Source organism: Oenanthe melanoleuca, chromosome 17 (genome assembly GCF_029582105.1).
Source record: "Oenanthe melanoleuca isolate GR-GAL-2019-014 chromosome 17, OMel1.0, whole genome shotgun sequence".
NCBI classification, from domain to species: Eukaryota; Metazoa; Chordata; class Aves; order Passeriformes; family Muscicapidae; genus Oenanthe; species Oenanthe melanoleuca.
The window spans coordinates 4,835,728-4,853,548 of NC_079350.1; the positions used below are offsets into that span (position 1 = coordinate 4,835,728).

The 17,821-nt window shown below is 46.6% G+C and overlaps 1 protein-coding gene across 3 annotated transcripts in view; it reads left to right on the plus strand.

Moving 5' to 3' along the window:
- The window catches only part of RAPGEF1 (Rap guanine nucleotide exchange factor 1), an 82,619-nt gene that overhangs the window by 44,017 nt on the left and 20,781 nt on the right, over positions 1-17,821 (plus strand). For 2 of the 3 annotated variants that reach the window (XM_056505362.1, XM_056505363.1), the window contains exons 7-10: positions 500-623; positions 1,840-2,023; positions 2,569-3,078; positions 9,151-9,353. In XM_056505362.1, coding sequence (XP_056361337.1) covers positions 500-623; positions 1,840-2,023; positions 2,569-3,078; positions 9,151-9,353 — 1,021 coding nt within the window. Of the gene's footprint in view, positions 1-499; positions 624-1,839; positions 2,024-2,568; positions 3,079-9,150; positions 9,354-11,667; positions 11,827-17,821 lie in introns of all 3 variants that reach the window. The other variant, XM_056505361.1, reaches the window with a different exon arrangement.

The window sequence follows — 17,821 nt, forward strand, 5'->3', positions numbered from 1 at the left end:
CAAATCCATGGGGCCCTCACACTGCACATGGTGAGAGCAGCTCTGCCCCTTTGTTCCCTGAAGGTCACCAAGAAAGCAAAGACCAAAAAAGAGAATTTTCCTATCCTGTAAATTTGTGAAATTTTGGGTGTTTTTCAGATCTGGAAGGTTTGAGGAGGGGGGAGGAACTTCTGTGAATGGAAACAATATTTGGGTCAACCAAAACATTTAATTTGGCTTTTCACCGCTTTTAATAAGAAATAATTACCATGCTAATTAGCTCCATTAAAAATACTTTTTAGAATAGCATTTGTTTTTGTTTGAGAAATACCAACCTTAAGAAATAAATCACTTAACAGGAAAACTTGAGTATTCTTAAATTGATATTTTTGGTGGGTACATTTTGCTGAATAGCTCCTAGCTGACAAAGACTTTCTGGAAAACAGCTTGTGAAGCCTCTGAATTTTTATTTTTTTTCTGGAAGAGTGATGGAAGCATCAATTCCTGTTGTGTCTTGCAGCCCTCCACCAGCACTGCCCCCTAAAAAACGTCAGTCGGCGCCTTCCCCAACCAGAGTGGCTGTTGTGGCCCCCATGAGCCGAGCTACCAGTGGGTCCAGTTTACCTGTTGGGATCAACAGACAGGTAATGGCATAACCCCTCTGTGAAAGCCAAGGGAAACCTGCTGTGACCTGGAGGAGAAGCCCAGGGAGATGCTGTCACCTGCAGCCACACAGATCCCTGCACGTCCCTGCTCATCCCAGCCAGTGGGAGTGGCAGTGGCACGAACAGCAGTGTCATAAATCATGTGAACAGTTTAATTTTATATTTTTTTACAGTGTTGTTGTGTTTAATTAACAAATTGCTCTAAACTTTGTTGCCTTGAGCTGTAGCAGAGTGTGGGGATGGGAGTGGCTGAGTGTTGCCATGTCCAATAGATCAGGGGACAGCAGCTGGCTGGGCTCCCTGGGATCTCACCAGGGTTTACTCACGGGCCACGTGGCTGAGTGAGATCAGACGTCTGTCTTCATTTTGTCACAATTTAAAACATCTTTTAACTCCAGCAGTAGTTTGAGCTACTGCTCTGACTGCTGCTGGTGCTTTGGGGAAATTTGTACGTTTTCTGGTAGAAAAATGGGAAAGTTGTGTGTGTGTTAATCACGTTCCATTTCTTGTGCTTGTCTGGGGTTTATGAGGTTGTAAATGGTTGGGTTTGCTTTACCCATTCAGGAACTTACTAGCTCAGCAGTGAGGACCTGAATCATGTCAAATTGCACAAAAATCAAATCTTATCCTCATCCCCAAAGCCTCAGCTCTGCCTTAGGGAGCCTCTACAGTAATTTGGTTGACTCAGATAAAGCTGTGGCCACTCTTCAGTTAAAACTACAGTCACATTAAGGTTGTTCTGATGGAGTGGGAATGGTTGAGGGGTTCACTCACAGGTTGAGATAATTTCTGAAATGCACTATAGCCATAGGCACTGAAAGTTGTATCTCACTGTAGTTTGTTTTCCCTTTGCATGCACCTGAGGTAACCAAGTATTTGCTAAAGCCCCAGGTATGTAATGAGAAATCTTGCAGTGTCATTCCCTTGTCTCAGTGTCATGACAAGCAGTCATCAGACACACATAGCTGTGAAGAACTTGGTGTAAAGTCCAGTGTGGGCCACAACAACCCCTGCTTGAAATCAGGGACACCCAGAGCTCCCTGGCACGGGCTGTTTGCCAGGTCAGAGGGTTTCTGTGGTCTCCATGAGCTCTGAGAGGGCCAGCAGGGCATCCTCTCCCCTCCTGTGGGATCTTTGCTCCTTGAGCTGCCAGGAGTGATGGTGAATTGATATTGTTTATTTTTTTGTCCTGAAGGACTTTGATGTTGACTGCTATGCCCAGAGGAGGTTGTCAGGTGGAAGCCACTCCTACGGGGGGGAGTCTCCTCGCCTGTCCCCGTGCAGCAGCATCGGCAAACTGAGCAAGTCTGACGAGCAGCTCTCGTCCCTGGACCGCGACAGCGGCCAGTGCTCCCGCAACACAAGCTGTGAAACCCTGGGTAAGAGGGGTCTGGGGCCCTGCCCTCTCCTGGGGAGCTCAGCTGCAGAATTGCAGGAAATGCACTTGCAGCTGCTGCCTTGGAGGTGCTGCAGGCTGTTCAGTGCACAGTGTTCTGTCGAAAAGGAAAATGCTCAGGGGAATGTTTCCCGTGCTGTAGGTGATGATTCTCAAACTCAGTTCAGCTCTCACATGGAATGTTTTCTTCATTTCAGCCCTGTCTGCAGAAATGGCAGTCCTGGTAGACTAAAGCAGTGTTGTCTCTACATGCTAGGAAAGAAGATAAAAATATCAATATGACACAGATTATGTCTGCACTCATCTACCTGTTGAATTTTGTTATTTGTTTGCTAGTGTAAAGAATTAATGATGAGTTAGATGAAGTCTGGATGTTACAGAAGGTGTAAAAAGATGGTTGCAGCTGCAAGGAAGTTCCACTCTGATTAAAATGAACTGATTAATTAACTGATAGAATGGGAGGGACAGAACTGAGAAGGGCTAAACAGTAGGAGAGAGAAACTAATACATGATTCTCTACTTACCCAGATCAATCGGATCACTATGACCCAGACTATGAATTCCTGCAGCAGGACCTCTCCAACGCTGATCAGATCCCTCAGCAGGGGTCCAGTGTCCTCAGCCCATTGCCAGAGTCCTTGGGTGAGTCTGGCTCCCCTTTCCACGGACAGACTTTCCAGCTCCCGCAGGGCAGCTCTCCTCCGCTGGAATTCTGCAGCCCCTCGGGAGCAGCACAGCCAACAGAGACTCCCCCAGCTTTGCCAGAGAAGAAGAGGAGGAGTGCAGCCTCCCAGACCTCAGAGAACTCGGGCTGCAGGGTGTCCTACGAGAGGCACCCCTCCCAGTACGACAACATCTCCGAGGACGACCTGCAGAGCGTCGCCCCGTCAGTGCCCTTCACGCCCTTCGCTGCTGTTCTGCCTTTCCAGCAAGGAAACTCTTCAGCACCAGTGGAATTCATTGCAGATTTTGCTGCTCCAGATTCGAACAGTGACCCAGAAAAGCCTCCACCTCTGCCAGAGAAGAAAAACAAACACAGTAAGCAAGTTCCTTGTGTTTGGGTTTTGCTTTTACCTTGCAGCTGTCACGCTTCTGATGGTCAGTAAGGAGTAGTGATCGTGGCAGTGCTCTTGCTTGAGTCTGAGTGTCAAAAGCAGACAGTGTCAAACAGATGGAAGGGAAATATCAGTGCTGTGGTGGGCAAGGAGTGATTTCTGGGACCAAGATCAATCCAGGCCCAAGGGATCTGGAATCAGCATCTTCATGACTGTAGTTGAGACCGTGTTACTTCTCATTTACCTGAATGTCAATCCTTGAGGCACTCTGCTTTGCAAATTATTCTGGTCTGTTCTCCCTTTTTAAGTCCATTCCCTCCCCCCTTCCCCAACTTTGTTTTCCCACTGCAGAGGAGAGTTGGGTCCTCTCCAAGAGCTTGGAGAAAGGACTGCTTTTCCATCCAAAACCCAGCCTGGCCAGAGCAGTTCCTTGGCAATAGGAGCACAGTCACCCACATAGCTGTGCAAGACAACACTATTAACTGGAGTCCAGTTGTGCTGTTTTGCTACAGGATCTCATTTCCTTTGGATGCCTGAGAGTTTCCCACATCATTAAAACAAGCAGCCTCTAAAAGCAAAGGCTCCTGTCCCCAGCCAGACTCCTGGCACACCAGGGCCAACCACATCTCAAGCTCACAACCTTCTTCTGATTTCCTTAATGTTCATGGTTGAAAAATGTGAAACCTCTTGCCAAACAGGCAGCCACAGTGCTCTGCCAGGGAAGGCTGTGGACTGCACAGTGGGATCCAGCAGTTGCTGGTTTGCAGGTCACTGGCTGGCTTTGCAGCTGTGTGTTGCATGAGGAGGTAATGTATACAAGATCTGGAGGAAGAGCTTTACATTGCAGCTGGCAGCCCAAGAGAAGAGTTCATTTCAAAGCTCTGAGTTGGCCTTCTGGCTCCTTTCTGCAGTTTATGGACTTCTCACTGAGAATAAGTTTTGCCCAGAGAGGTTGTGGACTCCCTGTCCCTGGAGGTGTTCCAGGACAAGCTGGGTGGGACTCTGAGCAACCTGGCCTAGAGGAAGGTGTCCCTGTCCATGGCAGGGGGGTTGAAACTGGATTCTTTAAGGTCTCTGCCAACCCAAACCAGTCTAAGATGCTGAAATTCTATGGATAAGGTGGGAGTAAGAGAGGTGTGTGGTGTCAGGGTGTATTCTCTCCATTCCTGTGTAGTGCACTCTGCCAGTCACTTCTTTAAAAAATGCTTTGTCTAAAACATTTCTATTATCACTAAGTGATCAATTCACGTGAATAACCTTCAGGGATTTTACTCAGAGCACAAGGCTTGACCTACCTGAAAGTGAGAGTCATCCAAGTGTCCCCATATGCAGGAAATCTCTTTTGTTCCTCTCTGGTAATCAAGCAGTTAAAGACACTAAAGTCAGCTAAAAAAAGAGGATGGGCTGGTTTGTGGACAACAGAAAGGAAGTAAATGGGCACAGCCAAAGGTGGTTTTTACAGCTTGAGCTGTTCAAGATCCTCAGCTGAAGTGTGAGCTGCCAGGGGCTGTGATACAGAGCACATTACTGCAGGATCACATCCTTGTGGAGCTGCTGCTCAGGCTGGGATGGGTGCAGGGAATGCACCTCTGTGCACGTAGGCAGCTCCAGTGGAGGGGAGATCCTGGGTGAATCTTGGCTAACAGGCACTTTGACATTTGCAAGGGACACCTGAGCTGTTTGCTTGTGTCTTTAAGCCCCATGTCTTTGTTTTCTGGTATCACACAAGATGCTAAAGAGTTACTGGAAAACAAGTTTAAAAGCAATCTGCATTATTGCCTAAGTATAACTTTAACCTCAGCACCAAGGCCTTGTGTGAATTTTCTTTGATGTTGGATTAGAGTTAATTGTAATCTGGCACTTATCAGAAATTTTGGGAGTATTGATCAGATTGCATTGTTAGGAGAGGTAGGAGCTGTTGCCTAGTGTGTTGTCAACTCTGATGATTTGATAAAGCATCCTTGCTGCAAAACTTGTTGGTAGTCCTGCTGCAGATTTTTTATTTGCATTCATGTGACACTGAGAACTTGTTTTAGACTGATTTTACTCCACAGTATATCACACCATGGATTTGTGGTTGCTAGTTCTACTTTTTCAGCATTTAAAAGGCCAGTCAAACATTACTCAGGCTCTGTGGTGACACCCAGGATATTTTTTGCCCAGAGGCTGATGCTTGTATTTTTGTGTAATCACACAGGGCTGCTTCCACAACCTCAGCAAGCTCCTGGGATGTGGAGGAGATGCATGGATTTGTTAAAAAGATGCAGAGCTCACACAGATGGGACTTGGTTGTGTTTGGTAGCTGGCAGTAAGAGTTGCAGCAGAGACACTGAGGGTCTTTCCATTGGTAATATACAGAAGATGTGTTTGAGTTAACCTTGTGTATTGCTGTGAGCTGTGCTCAGAGGGACCTCCAAGAGTTGACTTCTGTATAATTTAAACAGAGCAGTGATAGGGCTTTTAGTCTGGCATGAGTTATGGTTATTTTACTGTGCTGTAACAGCACATGTTACTGTGCTAAGGGCAAATTACTCCAGACTTCTGCTTGAGCACCAGCATCTTGCTCCTGCTGAACAAGAGACAGAAACAGAACAGCTTCTGCCATTCAGAGCCCAGAGTCAGAAATAACAAGATCCTTTCCCCAAGCAGCTTGGAAACTACTGGTGAGGCACTTATTCATGTTTCCCTCCCTGTCAGTGGGAACAAAACCCAGCCTGGTGCCCAGTGAGCAGCTGGTATTTAACTGCAGGAACCATGCTGAGGGCAGGCTGGGCTTAGCCAGTGGATAATGCCAGCTCTGTGAGGAACAGCTCCCCTCCCAGAGGTGACAGCAATGACTGCCTCATTGACCTTGACTCCTCCAGTGAGTTGCTGTGTGGTGTAGCTTAAGAATGTCCTTTATTTTGGCTCTTGCCCATGCCCACAGATCTGTTGTGCCTGGGCTGGGCTGTCAGGGAGCCCAGGGGGGATGCTGGAGTGCCTGACCTTATTGCAGGTGTTCCTTAGTGCTGATCATCTCCTAATAACCCCTTCAGACTCCAGCAACCACTGATCCTCTCCTGCAGCTGAGTGTTGCTTCCAGAGCAGTACCTGTGGCTTCTGCCATGTGGGCAGACCTGGTGTGTGCTGGGAATCCCTGAGCACCTTTAGCTCCTTCAGAAATGACAGCCAAGGCACTGCAAGCAGATTGCTGGGAAGGTGTTCCTAGCCTCAGTCTGAGATTTCATGGTTTTTTAAATTTCTCATGTTTTCTGTCTGGGTTAAGAGCTGACATAAACTGGGCATGTGGTGGGAGAGGTTTCTCTCTCACGCCTCCCTCCTCTCCCGGGTGCTGCCTTGAGACTGTCACTCCACCCCAGCTGCTCCCTGGGGCCTGCAGCCCCCATCCCTCCCTCTGCAGTTGCTGCAGGGCGTGCAGGCTGAGCTGAGCTGAGCTGCTGATGTAATTTCCCATCTGCTTTTAAATTTCTGCCTTGTTAAAAACCACAGTGGAGAGGGGCAGAGAAGACCCTTTGCAAACACAGAGTCATGGGAGTGCTCTTGCTGCCTTACTCTCCTGTTCAAGATTGGCAGGATTTTAATGATGCCTGTTTTGATTTGCACTCTGCAGTGCCAGGTTTGTATTTCACCATCCCAACTGTTTTTCACTTTGCCTAAAAACAAAGATGATAAAGTAGGGGCAGAGACATGCCCACCTGCCCAGGACCAGTTGTAACAAGCCAGGCAGGGGAGCTGCCATGACAATGGGATGCATTAGCCCCATAAAGAGCTGAGATAAAAGAGCTCTTCATTATTCCCTTGCAGATTGAGTTAAAGCTCCCAACAGCATTCAGGCTCAGTGCCTGAATTACAGTGATTTAATTTTGCACAAGTGTGTCATGTGATGCCCTTTTCACAACACTTCTGTGGTGTCATTCCAGTGTTTGGTGCTGCTCCAGGAGCTCCCAGCTCTCAATCCCAGTGGTGTCTGCACATCTGGGTGCTCACTGAGGCACTGCTTGTAGGTGACTCATGAAGGGTTGGTCTGGATCCAGTGGCTGCTGCATTGTGCCAGCACTGCCTTCTTGGCTTTTGTCCTGCTCAGTTGATGAGCTCTCAAAATGTGGCCATTCCCTCAAGCTCTTGTCCTCTACACTACAAGGACTCCTGATCCTTGGTTGTGTTGCTGCTAGAGAAATACCTTTCATAGGCCTTCTTTAGATCTTGTCCCCTGAAGTTGTTGTATGATACCAGGGCATTTTCCAGGGCACAGGAGCACCTTAGCCAACTGAATCACTGATACTTGAAAACACTATTTTAGCAATTCTGCATTTCCTAAACTTCACCATGATTCTAAATAAGTATTTCCAGAACGTGCTTCTTTTCAGTGTGAGGGAAAGGAGCAGGGAGTGTGAGGCAGGAAGAGGGGCAAGGCTCAGGTGGCAGGGAGAGCTGGAGGTCAGAATCCAGCAGCTTTGGCAGGGCTGTGCAGGACTGGCTGTACTGCAGGACATGAGCAGGTTGTCCAGTGGCAGGACAGAGGGGTCACAGGATGGGGACAGCAGCTGTTACCAGTCAGGGTTGAAATCCAGCAGCTCCATTTCCTCTACTCCCATTGCCTCCACCTGTTTTTTTATTTTTTAAAAATTATTTATTTTTTTCTTTATTCTGTTTTTTGGAAGAGGCCTATAATTCTTTTGGGGAAGGGCAGCTGCATTAGCTCCATTTCTAAATGGAGTTTAAAATATTAGAGGAAATCTGAAAAAGGGTGCCTAAGACAGGTGCAAAGCAGCTCCTTCCTGCTGACACATTTGCAGGGCTGCATCCTGTTTGAAGGCTGGACTGGGATCTCCTTGGCAGGTGAACAGAGGACTTTGCCTTGTAACCAGTGTGGGAACCAGCTTCATGATGTGCAAATCCTGCATTGTGCTTCTTGTATTTATAGCTTTCACTGAAGTCATCCACTCCTTTCAGCTGTACAACTGAAATGCCAGCAAAAGCTGAATAATTGCCACCAAATGACCAGATTTACAAAAAGTGACACCTGCTTGTTTATCAGGAGGAAGGGAGGGATGATCACAGTGCTTTGTGCATGATTACAAGAAGCCCTTGGTTAGTCCTTCCCATGACACTTAAATACATCTGTTTCTGCTGCTCTCAGGTGTAGAGAAGGGGGTTCTGTCTTTGTTTTACATTATTCATCAGACTTCTGTTCCTTAATAATGGGGGTGGGTTTGTTGTAGTCTTCTTATTGCACTAAATGTCATCTTCCCCCTCCAACACTAAAATATTGCAGCAGTAACTAATCCAGAGCTGCCTAGGCTGACCTGTGTGGATTTTCTTATAGATTTTGGAAGGAAAATTGTACAGATGGAAAAGTCCTCTAGACAAGGTTTGATCCCATTTAACATTTCTATCGAGCCACATCTCACAAAAGCTTGTGAATCAGTTGGATTTGAAAATTGGAGGTGGTAAGTTGCTTTAAAAAAGGGACAGGAGCAAAGGCTGTTGGATTGGAGCTAAGGAGGTAGGAACACGTGGGCACTGGCACTTTTAGAAGTATTTTGTAGCAGGATTGGCAGTGGCATTTGAAGAGCTGAGGGAGAGGCACACCCAGTCTGACAGGTAGGTGTTCTCTGATCACAGTTTTACCAGCTTGCCAGAATGGAGGAACACTGAACACCTCCTGGTTCCAGGAATCTTGCTGACTGCAGATCTGAGACTTACTGTAGGCACAAGAGTTATTGCAGATTTATTGCCAAGGTTGCACTGTTAAAAAGCAGACTGATTCTATTCTGCTTTTTTTTTTTTTTTTGTGACTTTGGACATTAGTTGTTGAGGAATATTCTCAGAATTGCCACAGATTATGTGAGGATATGGGTTAAGCATCAGTAAATGAGACTTCTCAAGTTGCAGTTTGGAGACATCACTGGTTCCAGAGCATGACCAGCTGTGTTTGTGGCCTGGGATGTGTTTGCTGTGTGCTGGCTCCAGGATGGATATTTGGATTTGCAGGGTGGATGGTGTCTGTGTGAGCAGAGCAGGGCACTGAGTGTCACCTCTCCTTGCCTTGCAGTGATGGCCTACATGCAGTTTGTGGAAGATTACTCAGAGCCACAGCCCTCCATGTTCTACCAGACCCCTCAGAACGAGCACATCTACCAGAAGAAGAACAAGTACCTCAGGGAAGTCTATGGGATCAATGACTCCTTTATCAGCTTGGACCCCTCTCAAGAGCTGGCACCTCCTCCTGCCCTCCCTCCAAAGCAGAGGCAGCTGGTGAGTGACCCTCAGGGACACCTGGGGCAGCTCTGCCCAGGCAGAGCTGGTGGGAGGATGTCTCATGGTGTTACCACATCGTGCTCCCTGGCACTTGTGAAAGTGCTTTTAGGCATTTGGCACCATGTGCACTTTTTCTGCTTTCTGACCGTTCCCCATAAGCTTCAAAAGTCCTAAAATGCCCTAAAAATGAAATGTTCATCTTCCACATGGCAGGGTGAATCTGTGCCAGGCTTGTGTAACAACAGCTGCTTGGAAGATTTTGACACCCTGAGCAGCACTATTTTCAAGAGATTGCTGCACTGTTGTCAGAGATGCCACCAATAATAACTGTTTAAACATAATAATTGCTTTTATGTTATTATGCAGACCTGTGGTATGGCCACTGGTGCATGTTTCCTTCATGTTAGTCCCCTCGTGTGAGTCAGGATTTTACCTGTTTCTCAGTGTTCTGCACAGAAAGGAACATCCCCATGTGTGTGGGTGGTGGGTTTGTCAGCACAGAAAGGACCATTTTCCATGTGGGGGATGAAATCCTGACCTCACTGATGGCAGCAGCAGTTTTGTTTCCAGCCTCAGTGGAGGGTGGGATTTTGTCCCCTTTCCTTTCTTTTCTCTCTCTTTTTTTTTTTTTTTCCCAATTCCAACCTAAGGTATTTTGTTTATATTAATTATCTTATTTGTTCTGTTTAAAAAAAAATTCTTTTGTTTTGATGTAGCTTACTTACATTAGCTATGGCATTAACAAAATGGGAGGAAATGTGGGAACAGAGCCATAGTCTTACCATGGTGGGGGTGACTCTTGCAATATTTCTTCATGTTGTATGTGCTAAAGTTTGACTGTCCCAGAGTGTTACTTTAGATGTGGGATTTGCATAACTACATTCCTGTGATGCAAGTAGGAGTCCTAAAAAGATAAAGTGACATTTTTGGCTAAGCTGAACTGGGTATCATGCATTAATTCTTTGTGGGGACAAGACCTTCAATGCTGGCCTCCCACTTGCTTTGCAGGGATACTAAAGAATCTGCAGGACTCATCTCTGGAGGATCAGGCCCTTCTCCAGGGTCTGTGGTCCCCATCAGTGTGAGCCCCTTGCCTGCCTTCCCCTCCTGGAGGTGACTCCAGTGATGTTCCCAGAGGTGCCTTGGGCTGCACAGTCATGATCAGAGTTTGCAGAGCACAGATTTACTGCAGCCATTGTGCAGAAGGGAAATTCTGCTCCTGCCCTCAATTTGTTGGCTGAAGCAAAGCATTTCTTGGCTTCCCTTTAATCATGATCTGGACAGACAAGATGTCACTGCTTTGCCTGCTGGCCATTCTTGTCATTTTACAAGCTGATACCATCAAGGTGTTGCTTGCAGTTCCCCTGAAGCAAAGGTTTCTTCAAGTGCAGCCTCCCACCCCTCATCCCTCTATTGGGAAAGAGGTGCAAGCAGGTGATGGCTTATTCAACAATGCCTTTAAAAACCACCAGACTCTTGTTCCTCTGCTCCTGCTGCCCTGGGAGCTTTTGATTTGGCAAATCAAATGGGCTTCAGCTGCTCTAGCAGCAGCAAGTTTTGCTGGATGGACTCCTCTATAATATAATAATGAGAAAGTCCTTTCTTGTCAGCTTCAGATCTTAATCAAAAATTGTACAATCAAAGATTGCATGTTTACATTGTATGTTTTATTCAAAAAGTCTGAGAAAACCTGAATATACCTTATCCTCTCTGTCTCCTTACCATAGGGGAATTCAGGAGAAATTCCTTGCCAGGATTTGCCACTTACAGTGTAATAGCTGCCTCCTGTGCAAATGAATAAAATCTTGGATTGGGCAGGGAAATAGCAGGATGTCAGTGTCACCCAGTGTCACAGCAGCACCAGTGAGGGTCCACAGCTCACACTGGAGAGGCCAAGTTCCCAACCTGCAGGGTGCCAAAAAAAACTATTAGTGTGCAAGAATTGTGTGCTTAGAGCCAGTTCCTCCTTTGGGGATCTGCCCCGTGGCACAGGGAGAAAAGGGCAGTGAGGAACACCTTGTGTGTGCCAGCAGCAGCTGTCCACAGTGAGCAGGGAGGGGGAGGCAGGAGCTCGTTTTTGAAGGGATTTGTGAAACAAAGACGATTTGAATTGTGATTTTTGCCGTGCCTCTTGAGCTCAGGAGAGGCATATTGGTGTGTCTGGCTGTGATGAGCTGGATGAATAGCTGTTTGTTTAGCCAGCCATTATATGCATTGTTTTACAGTTAGCATTTCTTGCCCTTTATTCATCTCCTTTTCTGTGCTCTCTTTCTCTGTGTCTTGTGTCTCCTGCTTTCTCCCCCCTCCTCAGCAGGCCTCCTATGCTGCCTCTTCTTTCTCCTCTGTCTCCTACTGTGTCCAGCAGCCCAAAGTGCCCTTCACCCCCGAGGACTGCAGTGCCACTCAGGGCCTCACTATGTCAGTCTCTAACTCCTTTCTCAGCCGGCACAGCTCCTTCCCTGTGCACTCGGTGAGTTCCCTGCTTTGTCCTCCTGCTCAGCACTGGGTGAGTTCCCTGCTTTGTCTCACTGCTCAGCACTGGGTGAGTTCCCTGCTTTGTCCTCCTGCTCAGCACTGGGTGAGTTCCCTGCTTTGTCTCACTGCTCAGCACTGGGGTGCAAATTCTCTGCTTGCCCCCCTCAAGGTGGAGGTTGCTCTGGGGGCTTTTGAACTCCTGCAGCCACCAGCCAGGTGTGAGAAATGGTGTGCAAACCTCCCCAAGTGCAAGCCCCACTAAATGGAGCCAGGGGAGGTGTAGCTTTCTCTACATTACTGTCCATGCTGACATTCCTGCTGGGGCACTGAGGAAGGAGAGCTGGCTCACACACTGTGAGCTCTGTGTGCCCCAGGCTGCACATTGGAGCTGCAAAGTCTTTTTGTCCCATTGCATAATGCCAGTGATGTGGATGAGTCAATTAAAGGCTGCTCTCTGAGCCTGGCCTCAGGAGAGATAACAAGATGCTGTCCCCAAAATCCGTGGGTTTAGTCAAACATGTGGAACAGGGGCTGCAGCTCCTTAATTTTTTTTTCTAGAAAATAATTTCTACTAGATCTTCCATCTCATTTTTGCCTGTCTGCTTCCCTTCACGTCTCCATGGTCCCAAACAAGCTCAGTTTTTCTGTATGATTTGCTGATGGATGAGCAGGGTTTTCTCTCCTACAGCACTTGTGAGCAGCCTGAAGAGAGAATGGCAGGAGGAGCTGGAAATCATTGAAATCAAAATAGTATTAGAGCACTGCTTAAATCTCTGATCAGCTGCTTAAATTAAATGGTAGTAATAACAAAGTGTTAAGATAATGAAATTAAACTCAACCATGGGATTCCACCAGCTCATCAGTGTGGGGCTCGTTTGCATGTAAAACTATGTGGTTATGCTCTGATTGCCATGTGATGACAACTGAGAATACACTATTTTTTGACAGTGACCTGGATGTTTAGTAAATTAGGCTTCTTCTGGAGAAGAAATTATCAGACAAGACTTGAGAAGATTCAGAAGTGTTCCATTAGTTTAATGTTAAATGTTTGAAAACAGTATCCTCCCACTGTGCCACTGCTATCTTCCCATTTCAGCACTTACTCATTCTTTAAAAATTAGTGATAATCACTGGGCTGAAGAAGAAGAAAGTATTCAAGTGCTTTACAAGTAGAACTACTTCACAAGCCATGGATGGAAGCTTTTGGCTTCCACTTGTGTGAGAGAGAGCAGCATCACAGCTTTGCTGCACAGATGAAAAGGGTGGCAGGGTTAGTGCTTGCATCAATGTGTGGTAAACAGTTCTAAAATTTGAAATAAAAGTCCTGAATTGTACAACTCTCTTACCTAGTAAGACCTTACTTAGTGGACCTTGCAAGCAAAACATGGAACTGTAGGACTAGATAAAAGTACTTGACTATTTTTGATTTAATTGAGAGGCTATAAATATGGTTCTATAATGTTCTAAAAATAGGTGGGCACTTTGATTTTAAAAAGTGTCCTTGTTGGATTAAATGGTTACTACCTATTAAATTGCTCTGACACGTTCTCATCTTACTTTGGACTACATTACTGTGAATATATTATTTTAAGAAATGTTAAAACTTCATTAAAAAATCCTTACTCATTTTTGCAGTGATTTGGTGAGGGATAAAATAAATGGCTGGAGTATGAGGAACAATGACAACAATGAGGCAGTGCACTGTCAAATGCACAAAGGAAATAAGCTGAATTAAAAATGGTGATTTTTCCATTAGTGCCTTTAAATTAGGATAATTTCATAGTTTCTCATTACTCTATCTAGTCTATTTTTTTCACAAAATGAGAGTGTCTGAGCTGCAAAATAGCAATGTCCTTACATGCATCATAGCTGACCCATGTAATACCATAACCATGGTTTATCCCATTTCCCCTATCCCTAAGAAGACAGAGATGTGGAGCAGCTGTGGAGGTTTGGCTCCCTCCCAGGGTGACACCCTCCATCTCTGGAAGGACCAGAGCCCCTCCTGCAATCTGCTCCCTGGGGCTTCACCAGCAGCACTTGGGGATGCTGCTCTGCTCCTCATATTCTCTTGCCTTCATTTCTCCCCTGTCCCTAGAGAAAGGCTCAGGTGAGCACTGGTGAACAATAAACCTGGCAAAAACCAGCATTAGCTGCCCCCAGCCCCAGGGAGGAGTCAGCAGGGAGAGCACACCTTGCAGACCCTGCCAGCTGAGCAGCTGGCCTCTTGTGTACCCAGATAGCAGCATGGCTATCAGATCTTCTAAAATTATGTGTCTCCTACATAAATTGTTATTCATTCTGCACAGGAAGCAAAAACCTCCTTGGATCAATAGCAGGAAGTCCGAGCTGCTAAACTCAGTGGCTGTCCAGTGTCAGCAAGGCCCTGCAAGTGTAGCCAGATTTCAGAGTGCACTGTGCTTTTTTTCCTTTCCTAGGGAAGCCACAGGAGTCACTCCCAGGCAGGACCTGTCCCTGTCCCCCTCTCTTCAGGTGCCAGCAGCAGGGAGGCTGAGCCTGCACCACATTCTGCCTGTTATCCCCTTAGCTCTGCTCCAGGTGAAGGATTAGTGCTTTACTCCTGATGTACATGGCTTAACAAGACTGTTTGCAGACAGCAGAAAAGAGGTGAAGTTGTTCAGAGCATCTTTTAATCTTTAATGGATGAATTTTTCTGGAGCCCTGACTCCTTTCCCTCCAATCAGCACTGCAGGGGCTGTTGCAGCCCAGCTGCCACTGCTGCTCTGTCAGCCCACTAATTGTGCTTTTCCCTCCTTTGCAGGAAATTGTGTCAGAGGTAATAGCTTTTACTGGAGAGAGGCAGATCTTGAGCAACTGGATCAGACCTCATAGGTTTGGCAAGCTGAGCTGTTTTTTAACCAAGTCTGACTCGTGTCTGGCCCCTGTGCCAGCAGGGGTTGTGTTGGTAGTGTGGGCTGGTGTTTTAAGGAACTGCATCATGTTCCCCATCCCATGGACAGCTGAGCCATGAAATCTCACACTGGAGGGAGAGCTGGATTGTACTGACAAGAATCATTCAAGGGATTGCCACCTCTTTTGAAAGTTCTAAGCAGTGGGAAAGGTCTGCAAGGAGAAGGGAAAGGTTTGCAAGGAGAAGGCATCATCCTTGGCTATGGTTGGCAGTAGTTTCTCTCCAGCTGATCACCTCCCTCCCTTCTTTTGTGAGCACAGAGCTGCTGTCCCTTGGTTTAATCAATCCTTGTGCTGTTTGCCTGGAAATGGGTGGGCAGGTATCCGAGCAGCAGGAATAATCAGATCTTGAAACCTCGTTACTTCCTGGCAGCTGGAGAACTCTGCACTGATAGAGGAAATCATCTGTGAGAGCTCCACTGCTGCCCATCCACACATTTTCCACCAAGGGCTGCAGAATCTCTTGTGGAAGCTTTTCCTTGCTGAAACAAGGAACAGTTGTATCTCCAAGGCATGTACATGCCATTAGTGGAAATTTGGCTGCATCCTTCACTGTGGATAAATAAGTTGCCTTTCTCAAAATATTGGGTTTTTTCTTATGTTTTCTTTTTAATTAAGGAACATTTGCAGTAATTTTCCAGAAACCAATTGGCTGTCAGATTCCAGCAGAAGGCGCAAGTGATTTCCTTATGCAAGCTCCAGTTCAGCACTTCTGTTCTCACTTGTTCTCACCATTCTTCAGCAAATTGAGCAAGTGCACAGAAAATTCACAGCAACTGTTTCTCTTTCTTGTGTGCATGCTAACGTATGTTCAGGAAAAGGGGGGTCAGATAAGTGATTAAAGACGTGCACCACGCAGACATGTGCTTCCCATGTTTCCCTGCCTTGTTCCCATTCCTGGAGCTCACTTCCAGCCTGCAGCACACACCAGGCTCTGGCCCTCAGCAGAGACTTTCCATTCATATGGTGGAAACCTCACTCAAACCACGGCTGGGAAGTCACAGTGTGTTTGTTCATTACTGTCCTAAGGTTTTGGCTCCTTAATTTGGAGCAGAGGGAAGGGGGATTGAAAAGATTTGCATCACTTTAACCAGCTGCTCTGACTTAGGTATTGTTTTGCCCTTCCTGTTTAGCATTCCTTCAGTGTTTGTGTTCATTTCCACTGCCCATGGCAGGCCTGGACACTGGTATTAATAGTGCTGTTGCCTGCTGGCATCACTGGATCCTGCTGCTGAAAACCACTTCCTCTGGGGGTTTATACATTTCCCCTGCAGTTGGAACACTGCAGGTTTCTGTAGGTCTTTCTAACCAGTCCCATGTTCACTTCATAGGCCACAAACCCTGTGTTTTTCATGTGACTGATTTTTTAGAAGTCTTGTCTTGGTCTCCAGACTGGCTTTTCCAGATCTGCCATCTTGATCTGAGGGCTTTGTCCACAAGCTAAAGAGTTGATGCTGTAGGTGCAACTGAACTGATTGCTGATATTTTCCAAAGAGGGATGCATGACAGCATGGTTAATAAATCTTACAAATGTTTTCTTCCCCTGCTGCCCCCTCATTTGTTTTGTTGCAAAGATGTGCAGGAATCTCTCCTCTGCAAGGAAAAGTTTGGATTTTGTGTTTTCTCATGCAGAAGCCAGGAGACACAACAAGCCCCATCCATCCCTGTACTGTGCTAGCCATGAGTTAAAACCAGGGAGGTCAGCTCTGCAGCCAGGTCAGAGGCCTTGCTGAGAAACATTCCAGCCTGAGGAGTTGCTGCCTTTCCTGTGGCAGTGCTTGAAGCCATTCTGTTGGCAGCTTGTGTTTCCAGCCATTCATTGCAGGAGCATTTCCTTCCTCATTAGCAAAAGTACCTGGAAGCCCAGCATTGTGTCATGAGATAGGAAGTCTTTTCCAATAGCTGTCTGTGCAATTATATTCTTAGGGTCTAACGACTTTGCAACACCCAGTATTCTGTGAACATAATTCTGTACTGTTACAATTTGGGCATCCAGTTCTGGCATCTTGCCCACGTAGTTCCCTTAATAGCATTAGCAGAGGAGATCTCAAAGATTGATTTTCCTCTGATAGCTTCATACTTGGGAGTCTGATGCTCTACCTGATCTGGGAGTGCCTGGCAGGATGGCAGATTAATTTGGCAGAAGTCCATAGGGTAACTGAGAAGGCTGTGCTTAAAAGGTAAAGACTGTGTCTGCTGATGCTGCAGATGCTCTGTCAGCCATATAATTGAATTCAACTTTGGATTTGGGCTGGAGACTGCTGTAACTTGCAACCCCTGACTCTCTGCATATATATCCCTGTCTCCCTGTTAGCTGTGGTCAGCCATGCCTGGTGAGTGTGAAGAAGCATCACTCCTGAAATAAGTTTTCTATTAGAGTGCTTATCTCCTGCCATCTATTCCAAATAAACAGCCAGAATGTCACTGACCTTTGGGACATCCTGGAACACGGCTTCTAATGATGGAAAGCTGTTTGAAATATTCACTGTTGCAAAAAAAATCAAAGGCAGCAAATTGAGAAGGTTGAAAGATGCTGTCTCAGGGAGAGCTCTGTGTGCCACGGTGTGTGGTAAATGTTCAGGGCTGGACACGTTGGCTTCCTGCTGTTCCCAGGAGACAAGGCTGCTCCCAGCTCAAAGCTTGTTTTGTGCAAGCACTTCCCAAGTGGCAGAGAGGTCTTTTTAAAAACCACTGAGAGGAGAGGAGCTCTCTATTCTCCCTATCTTGGCTGTTTGCTGTCATGTCAGGGTCACTCATGTTGGGAGCCCCTCTTCTGGTCCTGTGCTGGGAGCTGGCAGTGTGGCCAGAGTTTGGATGCAGGAGAGCATCCTTTCCCAAAGATTCCTGCTGCACCCTGTTCTGTAGCTTTCCCAGAAATTATTTGGAACTACTTAATGGAGTAGGAGGTTGTGTCCGTGCAGCCATAACTGAGCCTTACTGATCCTGCAGGAAACCTCTGAGAAGCTGATTAAAACAAGCCCTGATTTGTTTCCAAGATAAACTGTTGCCTCTTGGGGGGAGCACTAAAGGATGGCTTGTTTCCTTGTGACAGTTGTGTT